Source organism: Myotis lucifugus, unplaced genomic scaffold (genome assembly GCF_000147115.1).
Source record: "Myotis lucifugus unplaced genomic scaffold, Myoluc2.0 scaffold_585, whole genome shotgun sequence".
Lineage (NCBI taxonomy): Eukaryota > Metazoa > Chordata > Mammalia > Chiroptera > Vespertilionidae > Myotis > Myotis lucifugus.
In genome coordinates, this window is record NW_005871633.1 from 203,958 (window position 1) to 220,879 (window position 16,922).

General features: G+C 53.0%; 2 protein-coding genes across 25 annotated transcripts; one reads left to right on the forward strand and one right to left on the reverse strand.

Moving 5' to 3' along the window:
• Positions 1-4: 4 nt before the first annotated feature.
• APOM (apolipoprotein M) lies at positions 5-4,677 on the reverse strand. Of its 3 annotated transcripts, none has more exons than XM_023745842.1 (6): positions 4,633-4,677; positions 1,345-1,499; positions 993-1,066; positions 801-899; positions 529-627; positions 5-138 (listed from the first exon to the last, which is right to left on the reverse strand). In XM_023745842.1, exons 1-6 carry the CDS (start codon positions 4,639-4,641, stop codon positions 113-115), a joined length of 462 nt encoding a protein of 153 aa, XP_023601610.1. In that variant the 5' UTR covers positions 4,642-4,677; the 3' UTR covers positions 5-112. The 3 variants fall into 3 exon arrangements, with proteins under 3 accessions (XP_023601610.1, XP_023601611.1, XP_006104699.1); XM_023745843.1 differs by lacking the exon at positions 4,633-4,677 and adding an exon at positions 4,073-4,207; XM_006104637.3 differs by lacking the exon at positions 4,633-4,677 and adding an exon at positions 1,883-3,673.
• BAG6 (BCL2 associated athanogene 6) lies at positions 3,936-16,107 on the forward strand. Of its 22 annotated transcripts, none has more exons than XM_006104625.3 (26): positions 3,977-4,243; positions 4,808-4,928; positions 6,024-6,141; positions 6,274-6,470; positions 6,691-6,744; positions 6,905-6,979; positions 8,283-8,515; positions 8,999-9,128; positions 10,298-10,495; positions 10,710-10,959; positions 11,259-11,336; positions 11,447-11,554; positions 11,677-11,789; positions 11,886-11,973; positions 12,163-12,446; positions 12,822-13,113; positions 13,284-13,453; positions 13,662-13,715; positions 13,831-13,933; positions 14,017-14,141; positions 14,308-14,454; positions 14,552-14,611; positions 14,712-14,855; positions 14,931-15,038; positions 15,498-15,644; positions 15,926-16,107. In XM_006104625.3, the coding sequence occupies exons 2-26, from the start codon at positions 4,821-4,823 to the stop codon at positions 16,019-16,021; spliced, it is 3,480 nt and encodes a 1,159-aa protein (XP_006104687.1). In that variant the 5' UTR covers positions 3,977-4,243; positions 4,808-4,820; the 3' UTR covers positions 16,022-16,107. The 22 variants fall into 22 exon arrangements, with proteins under 22 accessions (XP_006104694.1, XP_006104698.1, XP_006104687.1 ...); XM_006104622.3 differs by having other exon boundaries at positions 3,977-4,207; XM_006104624.3 differs by having other exon boundaries at positions 3,977-4,200.
• Positions 16,108-16,922: the final 815 nt, after the last annotated feature.

Here is a 16,922-nt window from a genome sequence, read left to right on the forward strand (position 1 = left end):
GTGATGAGGATTGAAAAATCGTCTTTATTACTCTTAGAAGGGCACCTCCGGCTTCTCTTCACCACAATCTCAGTCCCACAAATACATCTGGGGGCACAGATGAAGCCACGGGTCAGTCACTGGACTGCTTGCAGGCCTCTGGTGGGAGGAGGGAGAAAGAGGAGGATGGGAAGGAAGGAAAGCCAGGAAGAGATGCAAGCTTGCTGGTAATGGGTGGGGGAGAATGCATTCCCTCATTCCTCCCCTGTCAAAGAAGAGGCCTCTGCGGCCTATTTCCCTCTGTGTCTGACTCTCCCCCCTGCATCTACTGCAAACTGAGAAACCTCTCTTGAGTAGCCCACAGCCTATCCAGGCTTCCTCTGGTGCCATCACAACCTCTAACACAAATGGAGGATATGAACACAGCCACCCTGATAGTATCAGCCTTTGGTCCTGCCCTCTGGTGACATCACTTGAGTCCCTTTCCTCCAGCACCTGCAGCAGACTTGGTGAGTCCTAGTTCTCTTCTGTGGGACTTTGTCCCCTTACCTTGTTTCCTGGGAGTCAGTAAGAAGGCCTTGGAGTCCAGGCAGGAGGTCAGGGACTGGAATTCCTCCACACACTTCTCAGGAGGGTATGGTGAGCGGTCTGAAAGGGCACAGCAGGGCCAGGCCCATCAGCACCTCTACTTAGCAAGACCCCTGGGGAGGACCTGGAAGCACCCAGCCCTTCCTGGGATGACATCACAGGGTCCAGAGTGAGGGGCTCTTCTGCCCCTCCTGGTTTCCTTCCAGCCCATGCTGCCTCTCCACCTCACTCACTGTAGAACAGGAAGCGCTGGTAGCCCTGGCCCGTCTCCTTCAGCATGATTCCCCCTGGGCATGAGCTGGAGAAGAGCTCGGTCTTCATGTCGGGGCGGCCTGTCAGGATGGGTTGGGGGGAAGTGTGAGGACAGAGATGCAAAATGAGCCAGCCAGGGGACTTGGAGAGAGGGAGGGCTGGAGAGAACCAACCTTCAGTTCTGAGATCTGTGCTCCCTTCAGTCAGGTGGTAGATCCATTCCCGGGGCACACAGGACCCAGTTTTCCTGCAGAGGTGGTGGTGGCGAGAAAGAAAGATTGAATGACACCCCAACCACACAGTACCAACCTTTATTCCCTTTTATTCCTTCTTGAAGCCTGGGTCACCTTGGGTTTCAAGCTACCAAGGGTTAGGCCCATCTCTCCAGATGAAAACTAACAGAACCGTCGAACTCAGTGGGCCAAGAACAGTGGATATGCCAATGAGCCCAACTCTTTGTGGGTAGGTGCTCACACTTTGGGCAGAGACTGTACCTATTGGTACCTCTGCCTCCTCACCACTTACGTGCGAATGGTAGCACGAAGCTGGAGCTGCGTGGGGGCAGAGCCCGCAGCCATGTTGAAGACAATGTTGTCCACAGGGTCAAAAGTTGCCAACTCCTCCTTGGTGGGAGCTGCCCCTGCAATAAAATGCCACTGGCCCAGGTGGGGCTCTGGAAACTGGGGAGACAACAAGGGGAGCAAGAGAGGGTGTGTCCCACTGCAGGGTCCATCCAACCTGTCAGGACAGCAAGACTTCGTGTGGAGGTATCGGCTGCCTTTTTCCAACTAGACTTGGATCCACGACAGGGCGTCATTAAATGACTTTTCCTCTTTTCCTGCCCTCAACAACCCGAGTACCCCTCCAACCCCAAATGCTACCATGTCTCCACATTGATGGCCGAAGTACTAATACATTTTTACTTCTCCTTGTTTTTATCTTCACAATATTCACACCTTCTTCCTCCCTTCCTTTCACAATGTAGCTTCTGGTCACTCTAGGCCACCCACTCAAGTCCCTCAGAGCCCCCACTGTAAGTTTCCCCCCCATTTTCAGTCCATACCTCTTTCCCATCCATTTCCTGAGTTGTCAGTTGACTCAGCTCAGGGCACTGGTAGATGGAATTAAGGAGAATGCCATAGAGGTAAAGCAGAGCTGCCCAAATTTGGTGGAACATCTTCAGGCAACAGGGAGCTGGTATGTTCCTCGTGGAGTGGCTGGTGCCTTAACTATTCTCTTCCCCACTGGCTGGTCAGTCCACTCTGCTTCCAGCCCCTTTGCCTTGACCCTTGACCCTTTTCCTGCTAATGAGTAACTTCAACCTTGTTTTCCAAACATTGATTACTTACAGTGTTTGGCCCTTCCTCCCCCTCTTCTAGATGCAGCCACTCTACAACACACCCTGGCATGTCCAGGGTCTTTTGGGAATTATCAGAAGAGCTGAGCCCTGCAGGCAGAGACGGTGGTCTTTATCTGAGTTGGGTATCTGCTGTGTTGTGCAGCATTGGAGAGGTGGATTCATTCATTCACTTAGCAAACTTTTTATTAAGTCTCAGCTGTTTGCCAGGAATTGGCTAAGCCCTGGGGACATAAAAATGAATAAGCCATAGTCTCTGGCCTTGAAGAAGTCAGTCTAAGGAGAACTAACTGTGTAAACAAATCATTGTAATACAACCTGATAAGTGCTTTCAGACAGGTATGAACCAGGTTCTGAGGCATGCCTGATGGGTGGCTTTTTCTCTGGTTTATAATTGGGGAAATAATATGTACACCATCCAGAAAAGCTCACTGACACAGTTCATTCCATGTTTATTACTCTAAGAAACTACATAATCTAGTGGTTAAGGGGGACAGATAGACACTGGTGCTGGGCAGAGTGGGTTCAAGCCCCAACTCTATTTATTAATCTCTATGCCTGCTTTTTCATCTTTAAAATGAGCAAATCATCAATCTCAGTGGATTAAGAGATAATGCATATAAAGCCCTTTGCAAAAGCCTATACCTGGCAAGTCCAAAGTAAATATTCGCTGAAGTGATGCTTGTAAAGTGATTATTAGTTTCTGGTGGGTAATACAGTCCCAAATAATAGTACCAAGAGGGTTGAGCAGTTAATGCAATGAAATGTGGGACTTTCTTAATTATAACTTATAGACTGCCAAAAAAAAAAAGGTTTGTCCTGAGAGGTAAGGCTTAAGATTTGGGCTATCTGAAGGCTCAGTATGCTATTTTCTTTTGGGGTAATGTTTGACATTTTTTATTTAAAAAAACTAAAAAATGTACTGGGGCAGTAACGCAGTGCTTGACCCAGGGAGTCCGGTAGGCCTGCATCTGTCAGTTCCCTAGCTGTATGTAATAACCATCTCCTGTTGAATGACTTATAAACGTGACAGTACGTGGAACCCTGGACTGAAACAGTAGTGGGACCCGGGTATAAACCAAGAACCCCAGAAGGGCCGGGCCGGGGGCGAAGGCGGCGGAGCAGTAACCCCGGACCTCGGCCTGCAGAAACCCTGTGGCGGCCCCTTCAAGTCCCCACGGCCGGAATCTGGTGTTTCGGTCCGGTGGTCGGACTTCGTTTGCTCTCAACTCCCAACCTCGGAGGTGCCGTTTTTGGGGGACAGAAGTCCTGAGAGGTAGGAAACGCTTAGCTTCTGAAAAACGTGTTCCCTCGGCCGCGCACCGCCGGTGAGAAACACGGCACCCGCACTCCGCAAAACGCCCACCGGACGGAACCGAAATTAGGCCCAACGACACGCCCGGACGGAAGACAGCTCGCGAGCCAGCCCCAACCGCCCAGCACAGGGTGACTTCCGGAGCCGCCGCAGGAGTGGCGCGGCGCGGCGCGGGCGAGGACGGGGACGGGGACGGGGACGGGATTTTAGACGGGATTTTAGGTGGCCAGGACAGTGCCGCCTCAAAGTCTCTGCCGGCCAAGACCTTAACACAGATTAACGAGGCACAATCTCCAACACCTATATCACCGTCCAGAGCTTCTCGAGGCAGTCATAGAGTCTCATCTGGAAATTCTTTTCCAGGCATTTACAGTGGCCACCTCAATCTCCTATAGCTCCAGCGCGCGCACGGAAGAAAGGAACGGCGCCAGCGAGGGTTGGGCGGTGCCTGTGTGTACGCATGCGTAATGCGACGCACGCAGACGTAGTACGGTCCCCCGGGCGACGGCGGCGGCTCCTCGGGGTGCTCGGCTCCCTCCCATCTAGGCCGGCCCCGGCCCGTCTCGCCCTCAGGAACTCACTGTTTGGGGCCGTGGACTTTCTTGTCGTGCCCCACGAAAGTGAAGCTTGGGGACCTGAGGGGAGCCGGAAGTTCCGCCTCGCGATCTCCAAATATTATCGGGGAAACGGAAGTGGCCGTCGGTGGCAGGTTGGAGGTGACCGGAAGTGACGGCACCGTGGGGAAGTCGGGGGTGGGTCCGCGAGGTGGTGTGTGTATTTGATGTGTGTTGGTTGCGACGCTCTGCTGGAACTCCGAAAGAAGGCGGAAGAGGGGGGCAGTCAGCTAACCGGTCTGGCCCCCCGTGAGTGTCCGTCATTTTGGGTCTGTCGTGAGTTAGGTGGGCTCCGGGGGCGTGGCGCGCCTGCGCGAAACCACTTTCTTCGCAGAGTGTAATGCGACCCTCCCCCCCTCTTTCTCGCGTTGTCCCAGCGTTTCTGGGCCCTTCGCAACCGGTGATGACACTGGAATCCTGCTTCCTTGCTTCCCAGCTCCCTAGCCCGAGTGGCCCACTCTTGGGATTGGCATCGTGGGGCCCCTCCCACCTCCCGTCCTCCAGCTTCCTTTGGCGTCGTCTCCTACCCTTTGCATTTCTTTCCCTCTGCCCCGGAATCAGAAGGGGGATGGGGTGGGTGTGAGTGTGTGCTAGTGTGGGAGAAATGTAGGCACTGGGGCGGAGACTCGGGCCGGGGAGGCTTCTGGGTATATAAAATCCGCTCTGGGCGACAGCGGGCCTCTCTCCTCTGTTCTTCCGTAGAGAGCTGTAGGCCATGGAGCCCAATAACAGTACCAGTACCACCATGGAGGAGCCTGACAGCCTGGAGGTGCTGGTGAAGACCCTGGACTCTCAGACCCGGACCTTCATTGTGGGGGCCCAGGTGAGACCCCGGTACTTCTGGAAGACATCCATTAACTTTTCCTCTTGTAGGCCCTTTAACCTGAGAGAACAGCCTGATTTTCCGGTCCTCGACTTCTCTTCCATTGATTTCTTTGTTCATATTCTAGACAGAACATTTTTTTATGTGTCTTGTTGAGTAAGAAGCTATGGTTTCTATTGAACAAGCTAGGTTTTGCTGCCTTCCTCCACCTCAGTAAAACTCAGTGCAGAGGGAAATGTGGAGGAAGGAGGAGTCTGTATGCCGTCATCACGAGTGAACTGCAGCTCAGAGGGATAGACATGGCTCCGGCCTTTGGGAAGGAAAATAGAACACACAGACTCCAAACGCAAGTGTGTCTTGAAAACAGAAATTGGTTAGGTCTATACTGTGTTTTTAAAGGTGAGAAATCAGAGCCCATAATGCAATGTTGAGTGGAGTTACTAATATGTGTGGTATAATTTTAATCATTTGAGTTTAACAGCATTGGCACAACTATCAATGTCATTGCGCCTGTAATACTGGGAGACAAAATTGTGAGGGGTTGGCCCATGGTTTTTAAAACATGACAATACATGTATTTCAGAAAACCATAAAGGCTTTTGTGATTAGATGTGTGTAAACACTTGAATCTTCCCAAGAGGAAGTTGTCTGGTTAGGAAAAATAGTCTTCTTTTTGCTCCCTTCTCTCCTTCTTGGTTGAGTCTTCCTTCCTTAACCTGATTGTCCACCCCATCTTCTTCGTCATCGCTTTTATCTTTGAGCCTAGAGTTGTATCATTTTGTGTTTGGGGAGCCGTATCTTTAGACACATATTCCCTTGTGAGCCAGGCAGAGGAGTGAACAGATTATCAGTTGGCTTTTCTGTTTCTCAGCCATGTAATTTTCTCCTAGGCCTAGAAGATACAGTTTATTGTCAGTATTTTGACAGGGAGTTGTCTTAGTTTGGGGCTTTGCACATCATTATCTCACAATCAAGAGAAATGGGTAGTGATTTTATAATGAGGTGTTTTTACCCCTCACCCCTACAAGTCAGTTGTCCCTCCTCTGTCCTTCCTCTCCCTCCATTCCCTGACACCTGTTTGTCCCTTCTGTGCAGATGAATGTAAAGGAATTTAAGGAGCACATTGCTGCCTCTGTCAGCATCCCCTCTGAGAAACAGCGGCTCATCTATCAGGGACGCGTTCTGCAGGATGATAAGAAGCTCCAGGAATACAGTAAGGGGGTGGGGGAGGCAGTTCGGAGTTTGAGGCAGCTGTGAAGAGGGGTGAGCTGAAGCCATGGGTTTACCTGAGATAGATGTATATATATATATATATATTTTTTTTTTCTTTCTTTCTTTTTTGCAGATGTTGGGGGCAAGGTTATCCACCTGGTAGAACGTGCACCTCCTCAGACTCAGCTCCCTTCTGGGGCATCTTCTGGGACAGGGTCTGCCTCAGCCACCCATGGTGGGGCACCCCCACTTGGTACTCGGGGGCCTGGGGCCTCTGTTCATGACCGGAATGCCAACAGCTATGTCATGGTTGGAACCTTCAATCTTCCTGTAAGCTTGTGTTCCACCTGGGGTGGTTTTTGTGGTGAAGGATAGTTTTGGTTGTGGTAGCAGCCAAGAGCTCAGTATTTAGATTGGGTTTGGAGGGCCCTGTGGTCTACGAATGGCCTCAGACGTGAGAAAAGGGATGTGTCTCCAGAGAATGAATTGGAAATGTGGGAGTCTTAGTATTTGGCTTCTCCCAGAGCAACTTCCCTTACCCTTTCCCCAGAGTGACGGCTCTGCTGTGGATGTTCACATCAACATGGAGCAGGCCCCAGTGCAGGTATTACGGGGCCTGGGAGGGTCAGGGAAGGGGATCTGGGAGAAGGAGGCCATGAGGTGGGATTGGACTTGGCTGAGGAGATGCTGGGACCTGGTTCAGTGGGCTCTGGAGCTCGTGGCTGTATTTCAGACTTGCCCTAACTCTCCCTCTCTCGTCATAGAGTGAACCCCGGGTACGACTGGTGATGGCTCAGCACATGATCAGGGATATACAGACCTTACTATCCCGGATGGAGGTAAGTGGTCTGTCACTCTCTCCCCATCCTCCCTACCCCTTGTCTCAGCCTGGGAGTGAAAGCATGACTGGCTGGTTCCTTTCATTTTTTTGTTTTTTTCCTTTTCATTTTTTTGGCCGCTTCCTTTCTAATCTGGTCTCTTCTCTACAGTCTTCTTTCTTTGGGCAGAAAAAAGTATCTGTGTGAGGCTATCTTGTTCCTGCCGATCCTCTTGGTGACTGGTGTCTGGGAAGTTTGTTTTACACTTGTCAGATAACTCTCCTGGCATTTTTTTTTCAATTAAAAAAGGATTTCATATTTTATAATTTTTTTAAACTTTTATTTATTGATTTTAGAGAGAGGAAAGGGGAGAGAAAGAGAAAAACATCATTTTGTTGGTCCACTTAGTTATACATTTGTTGGTTGATTCTTTTTTTTTAAATATACAGTTTTTCATTATGTATATTTTACCACAGTTTTTTTCTTTAATATATTTTATTGATTTTTTACAGAGAGGAAGGGAGAGAGATAGAGAGTTAGAAACATCGATGAGAGAGAAACATCGATCAGCCGCCTCCTGCACACCCCCCACTGGGGATGTGCCCGCAACCCAGGTACATGCCCTTGACCGGAATTGAACCTGGGACCTTTCAGTCCGCAGGCCGACGCTCTATCCACTGAGCCAAACCGGTTTCGGCGGTTGGTTGATTCTTATATGTATGTACCCTGACTGGGGATCGAACCCACAGCCTTGATGTATTTGGAGGTTTCTCCAACCAACTGAAATATCTGGCCAGGGCCTTTAATTACTTTCTTTTTTAAACCATGTTTTTGTTGACTTTAGAGAGACGGAGGGAGAAAATGAGAGAGAACCATCAGTCGGCTGCCTCCTGCATGCCCCCTACTGGGGATTGAGCCCGCAACCCGGGAATCAACCGGGCACCTCTGGGTGTGTGGGTCGATGCTCAACCAACTGAGCCACACTGGCCAAGGGAGGACCTTTAATTTCTTAATTATGATATTTGATACTGAAATGTCCAAATTTCATTAGTTTTTGCTGTGTCTGCAACCTGTGGCTTTTTCTTCTCTCCTTGTGGAGGTTAGCAAACCATAATCTCTACTTTTTGTTAGTAATTCATTTGCAAGAATTTCAGGTATTAGGCCTCTGACTTGTTTAAGTCTTAGAGTGATTGCTAGGGAATCCGACGTACACATGCAAAGCCTTGCCTCCAGAGCACTTTGTCCACTCAGGCTCCTTTGACCTAGCAGTCCTCTGCAGCAGGCTCATCCTGCCTTTGGTACCCTGACTCTCCCCCACCTTCAGTGTCGAGGGGGGCCCCAAGCACAGCCCAGTCAGCCGCCTGCACAGACACCGACTGTGGCCCCGGAACCAGGAGCCTTGAGCTCTCAGCCATCAGATCCGAGTGAAAGTGAAGCGCCTTCTCGGGAGCCCATGGAGGCAGAAGCGGAGGAGCGTGCCCCAGCCCAGAGCCCCGAGCTGACTCCTGGCCCAGCCCCAGCGGGCCCAACACCTGTCCCAGAGACCAGTGCACCCAAGTGAGAGATGGAGGGCACTTTGGGAGGGGGTTGGGGTCCTGAGTGGAGGATGAGGAACAGGAGAGGTGTGATGGGGAAGGAAGGATTTCTTGGAGGTCTATGTGGAGGTGGTTGTGGTCGAGGAGGGGCTCTGGAGTAGAGTAGGACTGGGCAGCTGACCTGCACTGTTCTCCTTGGGGCAAGGAAAACCAAGTGCTGCTTCCTGATCACGGTTCTCTCCCCTGTGTTCACAGGGGCCCCATCTTTTATTAGAGTCAGCATCTTGCCATTGTGGGTGCAGGCTGTGCAGTGGGGAGGGTGGAGACAGTTTATCTTCCTCCCCATCTTCCCATGGGCGGGGATAAAGAACAGGCTCTGCTAGGCCAGGGAGGGGTTGGGCCAGGGTTCTGGGAGGCCAGGAGAGACAGCACATGTGGTCCCTGTCAGCCGTGAGGGGGGAATGGAGGAAAGCCTTGGCTCACTGCCTCTTGGGGTTGCCCACAGCCATCCTTCCCCTGCGGAGTACATTGAGGTGCTCCAGGAGCTCCAGCGACTTGAGAGCCGCCTTCATCCCTTCCTGCAGCGTTACTATGAGGTTCTGGGTGCTGCTGCCAGCACGGACTACAACAACAATGTGAGCCCGCCCGCCCCCTCACCCTCACCCCAGCTCTCCCCAGGTGGAGCCTGCTGACACACATCTCCCTCTCCCCACAAAGACATTATCTGCAAGATGATGATTTCTCCCTAGATTTTTAAGTGACCTTCCCCTCCCTTTCAGGATAGGTGATCATCTTTGCAGGACCCACTCTCTCTGTCCCCTGAGTTGTTTTATTATTTATTTGTTTTTAATGCTCACCTGAGGATATTTTTCTTTTTCTTTTTTTAAATATATTTTTATTGATTTCAGAGAGGAAGGGAGAGGGAGAGAGAGACAGAAACATCAGTGATGAGAGAGAACCACCATTGAGCTTCCTCCCGCACACACCCCACTGGGGATCGAGCCTGAAACCCAGGCATGTGCCCTTGACCAGAATCAAACCCGGGATGCTTCTGTCTGAAGGCCGATGCTTCATCCACTGAGCCAAACTGGCCAGGGCCCGAGGCTATATTTCCATTGATTTTTAGAGAGAGTGGAAGAGAGAGGGAAAGACCGAGAAACATTGATGTGAGAGAAACACATCAATTGGTTGCCTCCTGCACAAGCCCCGACCAGGGCCCAGGCCGGAGAGGAGCCTGCAAGCAAAGTATGTGCCCTTGACCAGAATCGAACCCGGGACCCTTCAGTCCACAGGCTGATGCTCTATCCACTGAGCCAAACTGGCTAGGGCTAGCAAGTTTATAAAGTAAGGGAGACTAGTAGATGATGACATTGATTCACTGTAAGGTCTGTTTTAATAGGAAACTATGTGTATACAATAGAATTCTTCAAAGATTTGGTATCTGCAGAAGCTTCCAAGGCTACACCTAAAGGTTTAGCAGTGGTTCTCAACCTTCTGGCCCTTTAAATACAGTTCTTCATGTTGTGACCCAACCATAAAATTATTTTCGTTGCTGCTTCATAACTGTAATGTTGCTACTGTTATGAATCATAATGTAGATATCTGATATGCAGGATGGTCTTAGGCGACCCCTGTGAAAGGGTCGTTCGACCGCCAAAGGGGTTGCAACCCACAGGTTGAGAACCGCTGGTTTAGAGGGTGTGATATTCTCAGGTGTTGCTTTGGTTAGTAAGGTGGATTCCAGCCTGATGTTTTTTGCCTTTTGTGTTTTTCTTTTCCCCCTTGCCTTTGGCCGGGGCTACAGCAAGAGGGCCGGGAGGAAGACCAGCGCTTAATCAACCTGGTGGGGGAGAGCCTGCGGCTGCTGGGCAACACCTTTGTGGCACTGTCTGACCTGCGCTGCAATCTGGCCTGTGCACCCCCTCGACACCTGCATGTGGTCCGGCCTATGTCTCACTACACCACCCCCATGGTGCTCCAGCAGGCAGCCATCCCCATCCAGGTGGGTTGGGCCAGCCTGGCCCGAGGGAGAATGGAGGGCTATTGGTGGAATGACCCGGGATAGCTATTGGATTTGAAGGAGGTTAGGAGGAGAGGAGGCTTTGGAAACAGATGACGAAGAATAAGGGAGATTTTAGAAATACGTCATGGGGTAGTGCTCTGGGTTACCCTCTTGTATTTTTCTCACTTCTGTCCCACTTGTCTGTCTGCTCCAGATCAACGTGGGGACCACTGTGACCATGACGGGGAATGGGACTCGGCCCCCCCCGACTCCCAGTGCGGAGGCATCTCCCCCTGGTCCAGGGCAGGCCTCACCCCTGGCTCCCTCTTCTGCCACTGTCGAGTCAACTGAGGGGGCGCCTCCCCCAGGGCCGGCTCCTCCCCCAACCGCCAGCCACCCGAGGGTCATCCGGATTTCCCACCAGAGTGTGGAACCCGTGGTCATGATGCACATGAACATTCAAGGTGAATTAGGGTTGGTGCGAGGGTGTGAGGGTGAGGAAGGGGGAGGCCAGGGCTGCTGGTGGTAGCAGAGGGGTCAGAGCAGGTGTGTGGTGGCTAGGGTAGCGGGGAGCAGGGACTGCTTGTCCTTGGAAATTTGTTTACATGGAGAAGAGAGCACCTCCTCCCCGTCTAGATGGTGGGAAAGGCAGGCAGGTATTCTAGGCAGGGAATGGGGGCCTGAAGGACTCCCATCTCAGGAGGGTACAGTCAGGCCTTGGCCCCACTTGTCTCAGGACCACTCTCTCTGTTTCCCTTCCCAGATTCTGGCACACAACCTGGTGGAGTTCCGAGTGCTCCCACTGGACCCCTGGGACCCCCTGGTCATGGACAGACCTTGGGTAAGAGTGAGGGCATCAGAGCAGGCTGAGCTCTGGGTAGAGAAGGGGTAGGGCCAATTGGGTGGGTTGAAGGGGTCCAGGTTCAAGGTTACATCAGACCCGCCCCCCAGGCTCCACCCTCATCCAGCTGCCCTCCCTGCCCCCTGAGTTCATGCACGCCGTCGCCCACCAGATCACTCATCAGGCCATGGTGGCAGCTGTTGCCTCCGCGGCCACAGGTAATGACCTGGAAAGGGAGGCCTGGGAGGAGGGCCATGGTCCATGGTGGCGGGTGTTGTTGGCTGGCGAGCATGGGCCCGGCCCTCAGCCCTCTTTGGTCTCTCCCCTGTGCCACGCACAGGACAGCAGGGGCCAGGTTTCCCGGCAGCCCCGACCCGGGTGGTGATTGCCCGGCCCACACCTCCACAGGCTCGGCCTTCCCATCCTGGGGGGCCCCCCGTCTCGGGGACTCTGGTGAGTAAGGGTGGGAGAGTTTCGTTAGGGGTACCTGGGGGGGAAGTCCTGTGGTGGGGCATGGAAAGGGCAGGGCCAAAAGCCCCTCTCTCTCAGCAGGGTGCTGGTCTGGGTACCAACGCCTCTTTGGCCCAGATGGTGAGCGGCCTTGTAGGGCAGCTTCTTATGCAGCCTGTCCTTGTGGGTGAGTCCTCGTTCTTCCCTCAAACTTCAGAGATTTCCGTGGCAACCCTCCCTCCCTGACCTCCTCACTGGTGTTTCCCAGTTCTTGCCGGGGTTGCTTATTCCTACCTTCCTGCTAGAGGACTGGAGTGGAGGTGCTGTGGGCCTTGTTTCTGTTTAGATCTCACCTTGCTGCTTTTGGTCCCTACAGCTCAGGGGACCCCAGGAATGGCTCCACCTCCAGCCCCTGCCACTGCGTCAGCCAGTGCTGGCACCACGAACACGGCCACCACAGCTGGCCCTGCCCCAGGGGGCCCCACCCAGCCTCCACCCACTCAGCCCTCCACCACAGATGTGCAGTTCTCTCAGCTCCTGGGGAACCTGCTGGGGCCTGCAGGGCCAGGTGCTGGAGGGCCTGGCATGGCTTCTCCCACCATCACCGTGGCGATGCCGGGTGTCCCTGCCTTTCTCCAGGGCATGACTGACTTCTTGCAGGTGAGTGGCTGACTTGCTCTTTGCTCTTCCTCTCTTTGCCCAGCCAGGCACTGGTGTCTTGTTGCCATTATGTCACCACTGGGAAGGAACCCTGGGGATCCACTAACGCTGAGTCCCCCATTTTGGAGATGAGGAAAATGGGCTTGGAGCGTTCGTGTCACTGCTTTCTGACCTAACTCATTCAGAGGCGGAGAGGCGCTGCTTGGCCTTCTGCTGCTCAGTACTGCCCATGCATGTTCTGCTGTAAGGAGTCGAGACCAGAGTAGAGCTCCCCATTTTCCAAACCTCTCTGGTTTGTACCCTCCTGATGCCATTTTATGTCCTTGTACCCATTCTCACCTCATCTTCTGTTCTTTATGTCTTCTCTGTTGTCAGGCAACACAGACGGCCCCTCCACCCCCTCCACCGCCCCCACCTCCACCTCTGGCCCCGGAGCAGCAGACCATGCCCCCACCAGGGTCCCCTTCTGGTGGTGCAGGGAGTCCTGGAGGCCTGGGTCCTGAAAGCCTGTCCCCAGAGTTTTTTACCTCGGTGGTGCAGGGAGTGCTGAGCTCCCTGCTGGGCTCCCTAGGGGCTCGGGCCGGCAGCAGTGAAAGTATCGCCGCTTTCATACAGCGCCTCAGTGGGTCCAGCAACATCTTTGAGCCTGGGGCTGATGGGGCTCTTGGTGAGCATGGGAGGGGGCGGGGTGCCTTGGCCTTCTCCGGGAAAGGGCAGCCAGGGGAAGGTAGATGACCTGCCTTTAGGGGTATTGCTAAGGTGGGATGAGGGTGATGGGCTGGGGTGGGTGGGTAGGTTGGTGATAAAGACATTGCTAACTTCTGCCACTGTCCACAGGGTTCTTTGGGGCCCTGCTCTCTCTCTTGTGCCAGAACTTCTCCATGGTGGATGTGGTGATGCTTCTCCATGGGCATTTCCAGCCACTGCAGCGGCTCCAGCCCCAGCTGCGATCCTTCTTTCACCAGCACTACCTGGGTGGCCAGGAGCCCACACCTGGTAACATCCGGGTAAATGAAGGCCTGGGTCCCAGAGCTCTCCTCCTCCGCCGCCTCCTCCTCACCTTCAGTACCTAATTCCTGACTCCAGTGTATCTGTCACCTAAACTGACTATCCCAGCCCAAGCAGTCCTGGTCTTGGGGGTGGAGGAGGAAGTGTCTTGAGGACTGGGACTTGAATCTAAATCTGTGCTGTGTGTGTTCCCCCTCCCCCCCATAGATGGCAACTCACACATTGATCACTGGGCTAGAAGAATATGTTCGGGAGAGTTTTGTGAGTAACCCTTCCCCATCCCATCCTCTGCTGAGTCTGGTAGGATAGCTTCTGTTCCTCCTGCCTCCTAGTGTCTTGGGGTTCCTGATTTTTGGTTCTCTGTTTTGTCTCTCAGTCTTTGGTGCAGGTTCAGCCAGGTGTGGACATCATCCGGACGAATCTGGAATTTCTGCAGGAGCAGTTCAATAGCATTGCTGCTCACGTTCTGCACTGCACAGGTCAGGCCAGCTGGGTCGGGGGAGTGGGGTGTGGTGGTGTGCAGGGCTGCAGAGCCAGCACGCCCTCCTTGTCTTGCCCACAGACAGTGGATTTGGGGCCCGTTTGCTGGAGTTGTGTAACCAGGGCCTGTTTGAGTGCCTGGCTCTGAACCTGCACTGCTTGGGGGGACAGCAGATGGAGTTAGCTGCTGTCATCAATGGCCGAATTGTGAGCACCCCGCCCAGATCCCCCAGCCTTTTATTTCCTCAGGTTTCCATTCTCTTTGGTATCCTGCAGTTTCATTTTTCTTCTCCAAACTGCCATCCTTTTCCCTTTGATACCTTTCAAAAGCTGGTTGAGGGTTTTGTGTTTGAGTCTGCTTTCTGCCCCTCAGCGTCGCATGTCTCGTGGGGTGAACCCGTCCTTGGTGAGCTGGCTGACCACTATGATGGGACTGAGGCTTCAGGTAGTGCTGGAGCATATGCCTGTGGGCCCAGATGCCATCCTCAGATATGTCCGCAGGATTGGTGATCCCCCACAGGTAAAGGCCCTGATGGTGGGCTGTGGGATCCGGGGACTGCAGGGAGCTGGAGAGACTTAAGAGGGCCTTTTGTCTTCTCCTCTGTCCAATTTCACAGCCACTTTCTGAGGAGCCAATGGAAGTTCAGGGATCAGAGAGAACATCCCCTGAGCCTCAGGTACCAGAGAGAGGTTGAGGGACCAGATGACTGAATGGAGGGATGGGGGCGGGGGTCTGGGGGTTGAGAACTCTGACCCTTCCTGCTGTCTGACCCGCAGCGGGAGAATGCTTCCCCAGCCCCGGGAACAACAGCGGAAGAGGCAATGTCCCGAGGCCCACCTCCTGCCCCTGAAGGGGGCTCGCAAGAGGAACAGGATGGAGCTTCAGCTGAGACAGAACCTTGGGCAGCTGCAGTCCCCCCAGTAAGTGTCAGGTGATCGGTGGGCCGAGGCAGCTGAAAGTTGTGGCAGTGACTTCCTAATCTTTTTCTTCCCCAGGAGTGGGTCCCTATTATCCAGCAGGACATTCAGAGCCAGCGGAAGGTGAAACCCCAGCCTCCCCTGAGCGATGCCTACCTCAGTGGTATGCCCGCCAAGAGACGCAAGGTGGGTTTGCCTCTTCCCTGAGGATCCCTCTTTATCCAAATTCCCGTCATGCTTAGAATCAAACAAACTGAGCTGGAAGGAGGGAGTTCTAGTTTAGCCCCCTCATTTAATTGATGAGGAAACCTTTGTAGACTCAGACTTGCTCGTGGCTGCCCCATTAGTCTTTTTGCCAGCAGCCCTGTCACCCGAAACTCCCTAATCCCTGACTAAGGCCCAGTTTCCTTACCGTGGGTTTCCTCTGATGGACCAGATAGCTTTGAAGAGCGAGTCCAACACATTCAAATGCTGTTTTGGCCAGAGCCAAACAGTATTAAGGCAGCACTTCTGCTGTTAAACACATGGGACTATTTCCCTTCTTTCTCCTGGCGTGGATACTGGTTGACTCGTGGAAAGGGTGAGCTGGGTGGTGGTACTGGATCTGACGTTGATCCTCTTTTCCCTCCCAACCCCGTCCCCCAGACGATGCAGGGTGAGGGCCCCCAGCTGCTTCTCTCAGAGGCCGTGAGCCGGGCAGCTAAGGCAGCCGGAGCTCGGCCCCTGACGAGCCCTGAGAGCCTGAGCCGGGACCTGGAGGCACCAGAGGTTCAGGAGAGCTACAGGCAGCAGGTGCCCCCACCTTGAAGCAGAATAGGGATGGTCTAGTGGGAGGGGTTGGGCTAGGGTCCCTCTTCCCCACATCCCTTCAGAGATGAACTGGTCTGTGGCTACTACTTGACGTTTTTAAGATCTTTTCCCCTAGTGGCATCTGGGAAGGCTCAGTGATCCTTATTGGGCTACTGACAGTGTTAGCTGGTGGGGAAGTGTTAGCTCTTGAGGGATGGCCTTGCGTGTTTGTTGGGATCCTAGGGCCTTGGCCAAGCCCTCCAACCTGCTTGTTCTCTTTCTAGCTCCGGGCTGATATACAGAAGCGACTGCAGGAAGACCCCAACTATAGCCCCCAGCGCTTCCCTAGTGCCCACCGGGCCTTTGCTGAGGATCCCTAGCTCTTTGCCCCTCCCTCACCAGGGGACCATTTCCCCCCCCTCTTCCTTCACAGTATTTAAGAAATAAAAGTCAGATTTTCCTGGCCCTTTTGTCTGTAAATTGTGTTCATTACGTAGTCTGGGCCCCTTAAATCTCTGAAGTTGACTTTTAAAATGTAGTAATCCCTAGGAACCCGCTATTCTAGATAGCTTTGAACATGTTAGATGTACACGTTTTACTGTTCACGTAGCACACTTAAATGTACAGGCCTGTCTTGGACAGCCTGCTTTCAATTTTTCATGCAAAATACTTTTGCATGTAAATACCTGAGTTATGAGATGGAAGAAACATATTCTAGGTGCATGCTAGGATAGGACTTTGAAACTGTCCAGTAAAAACCCATTTCTCAAGCAGCAGCAGCCAGTCAGCTCAACCAAGACTGACCAGTGCTAGAATTTGTCTACCCAGTTCAAGGAGCCCACTGCTCATGTGGTTGACATAGCCCATGACAGCTATAGAGGCACTGTTTGTAGGTGGGATCAAAGTGATAGACACGGCTACAAATTCTTTGTTTCTGCCTTTGAGGTGTAGTTGCTGTCCCCTCCCCTACTTTAGCCTAGTGCTAGGCCAGTAGGAAATGGCAGAGACCAGGCCATAAGCTTTGCATATCCCACCGGGGTCTGAAACACTGGCTCAAGGGCCTAAGAAATCCGATGACTCCTAGAACATCTAGCTGGAGGAGTCACGTGACAAGTCCAAATGCCCCACCAAGGCCCCAGATACATGAGGGAAGCTCTATGGGACCAGCCCAGCTATGAGCTGCGGACTGGTAAGCAGCCGACTCCCCTGGCTGGCACAAGATTTGCCTAGCTGAGCCCGGCTCCAAAACCTGAAGATACAATAAAATGACGATGTTGGGAG

What these genes read in the sequence shown, in the direction of transcription:
- APOM (XM_006104637.3), bottom strand. Translation starts at nt 1,996, where the DNA reads ATGTTCCACCAAATTTGGGCAGCTCTGCTTTACCTCTATGGCATTCTC. An exon ending in AGGAAATGGATGGGAAAGAG is followed by an intron (nt 1,500 to 1,882) that starts GTATGGACTGAA and finishes TTGTCTCCCCAG; the next exon opens with TTTCCAGAGCCCCACCTGGG. An exon ending in CTTCGTGCTACCATTCGCAC is followed by an intron (nt 1,067 to 1,344) that starts GTAAGTGGTGAG and finishes CCACCTCTGCAG; the next exon opens with GAAAACTGGGTCCTGTGTGC.
- BAG6 (XM_006104625.3), top strand. Translation starts at nt 4,821, where the DNA reads ATGGAGCCCAATAACAGTACCAGTACCACCATGGAGGAGCCTGACAGC. An exon ending in CCTTCATTGTGGGGGCCCAG is followed by an intron (nt 4,929 to 6,023) that starts GTGAGACCCCGG and finishes CCTTCTGTGCAG; the next exon opens with ATGAATGTAAAGGAATTTAA. An exon ending in TGGTCATGGACAGACCTTGG is followed by an intron (nt 11,337 to 11,446) that starts GTAAGAGTGAGG and finishes CCCGCCCCCCAG; the next exon opens with GCTCCACCCTCATCCAGCTG.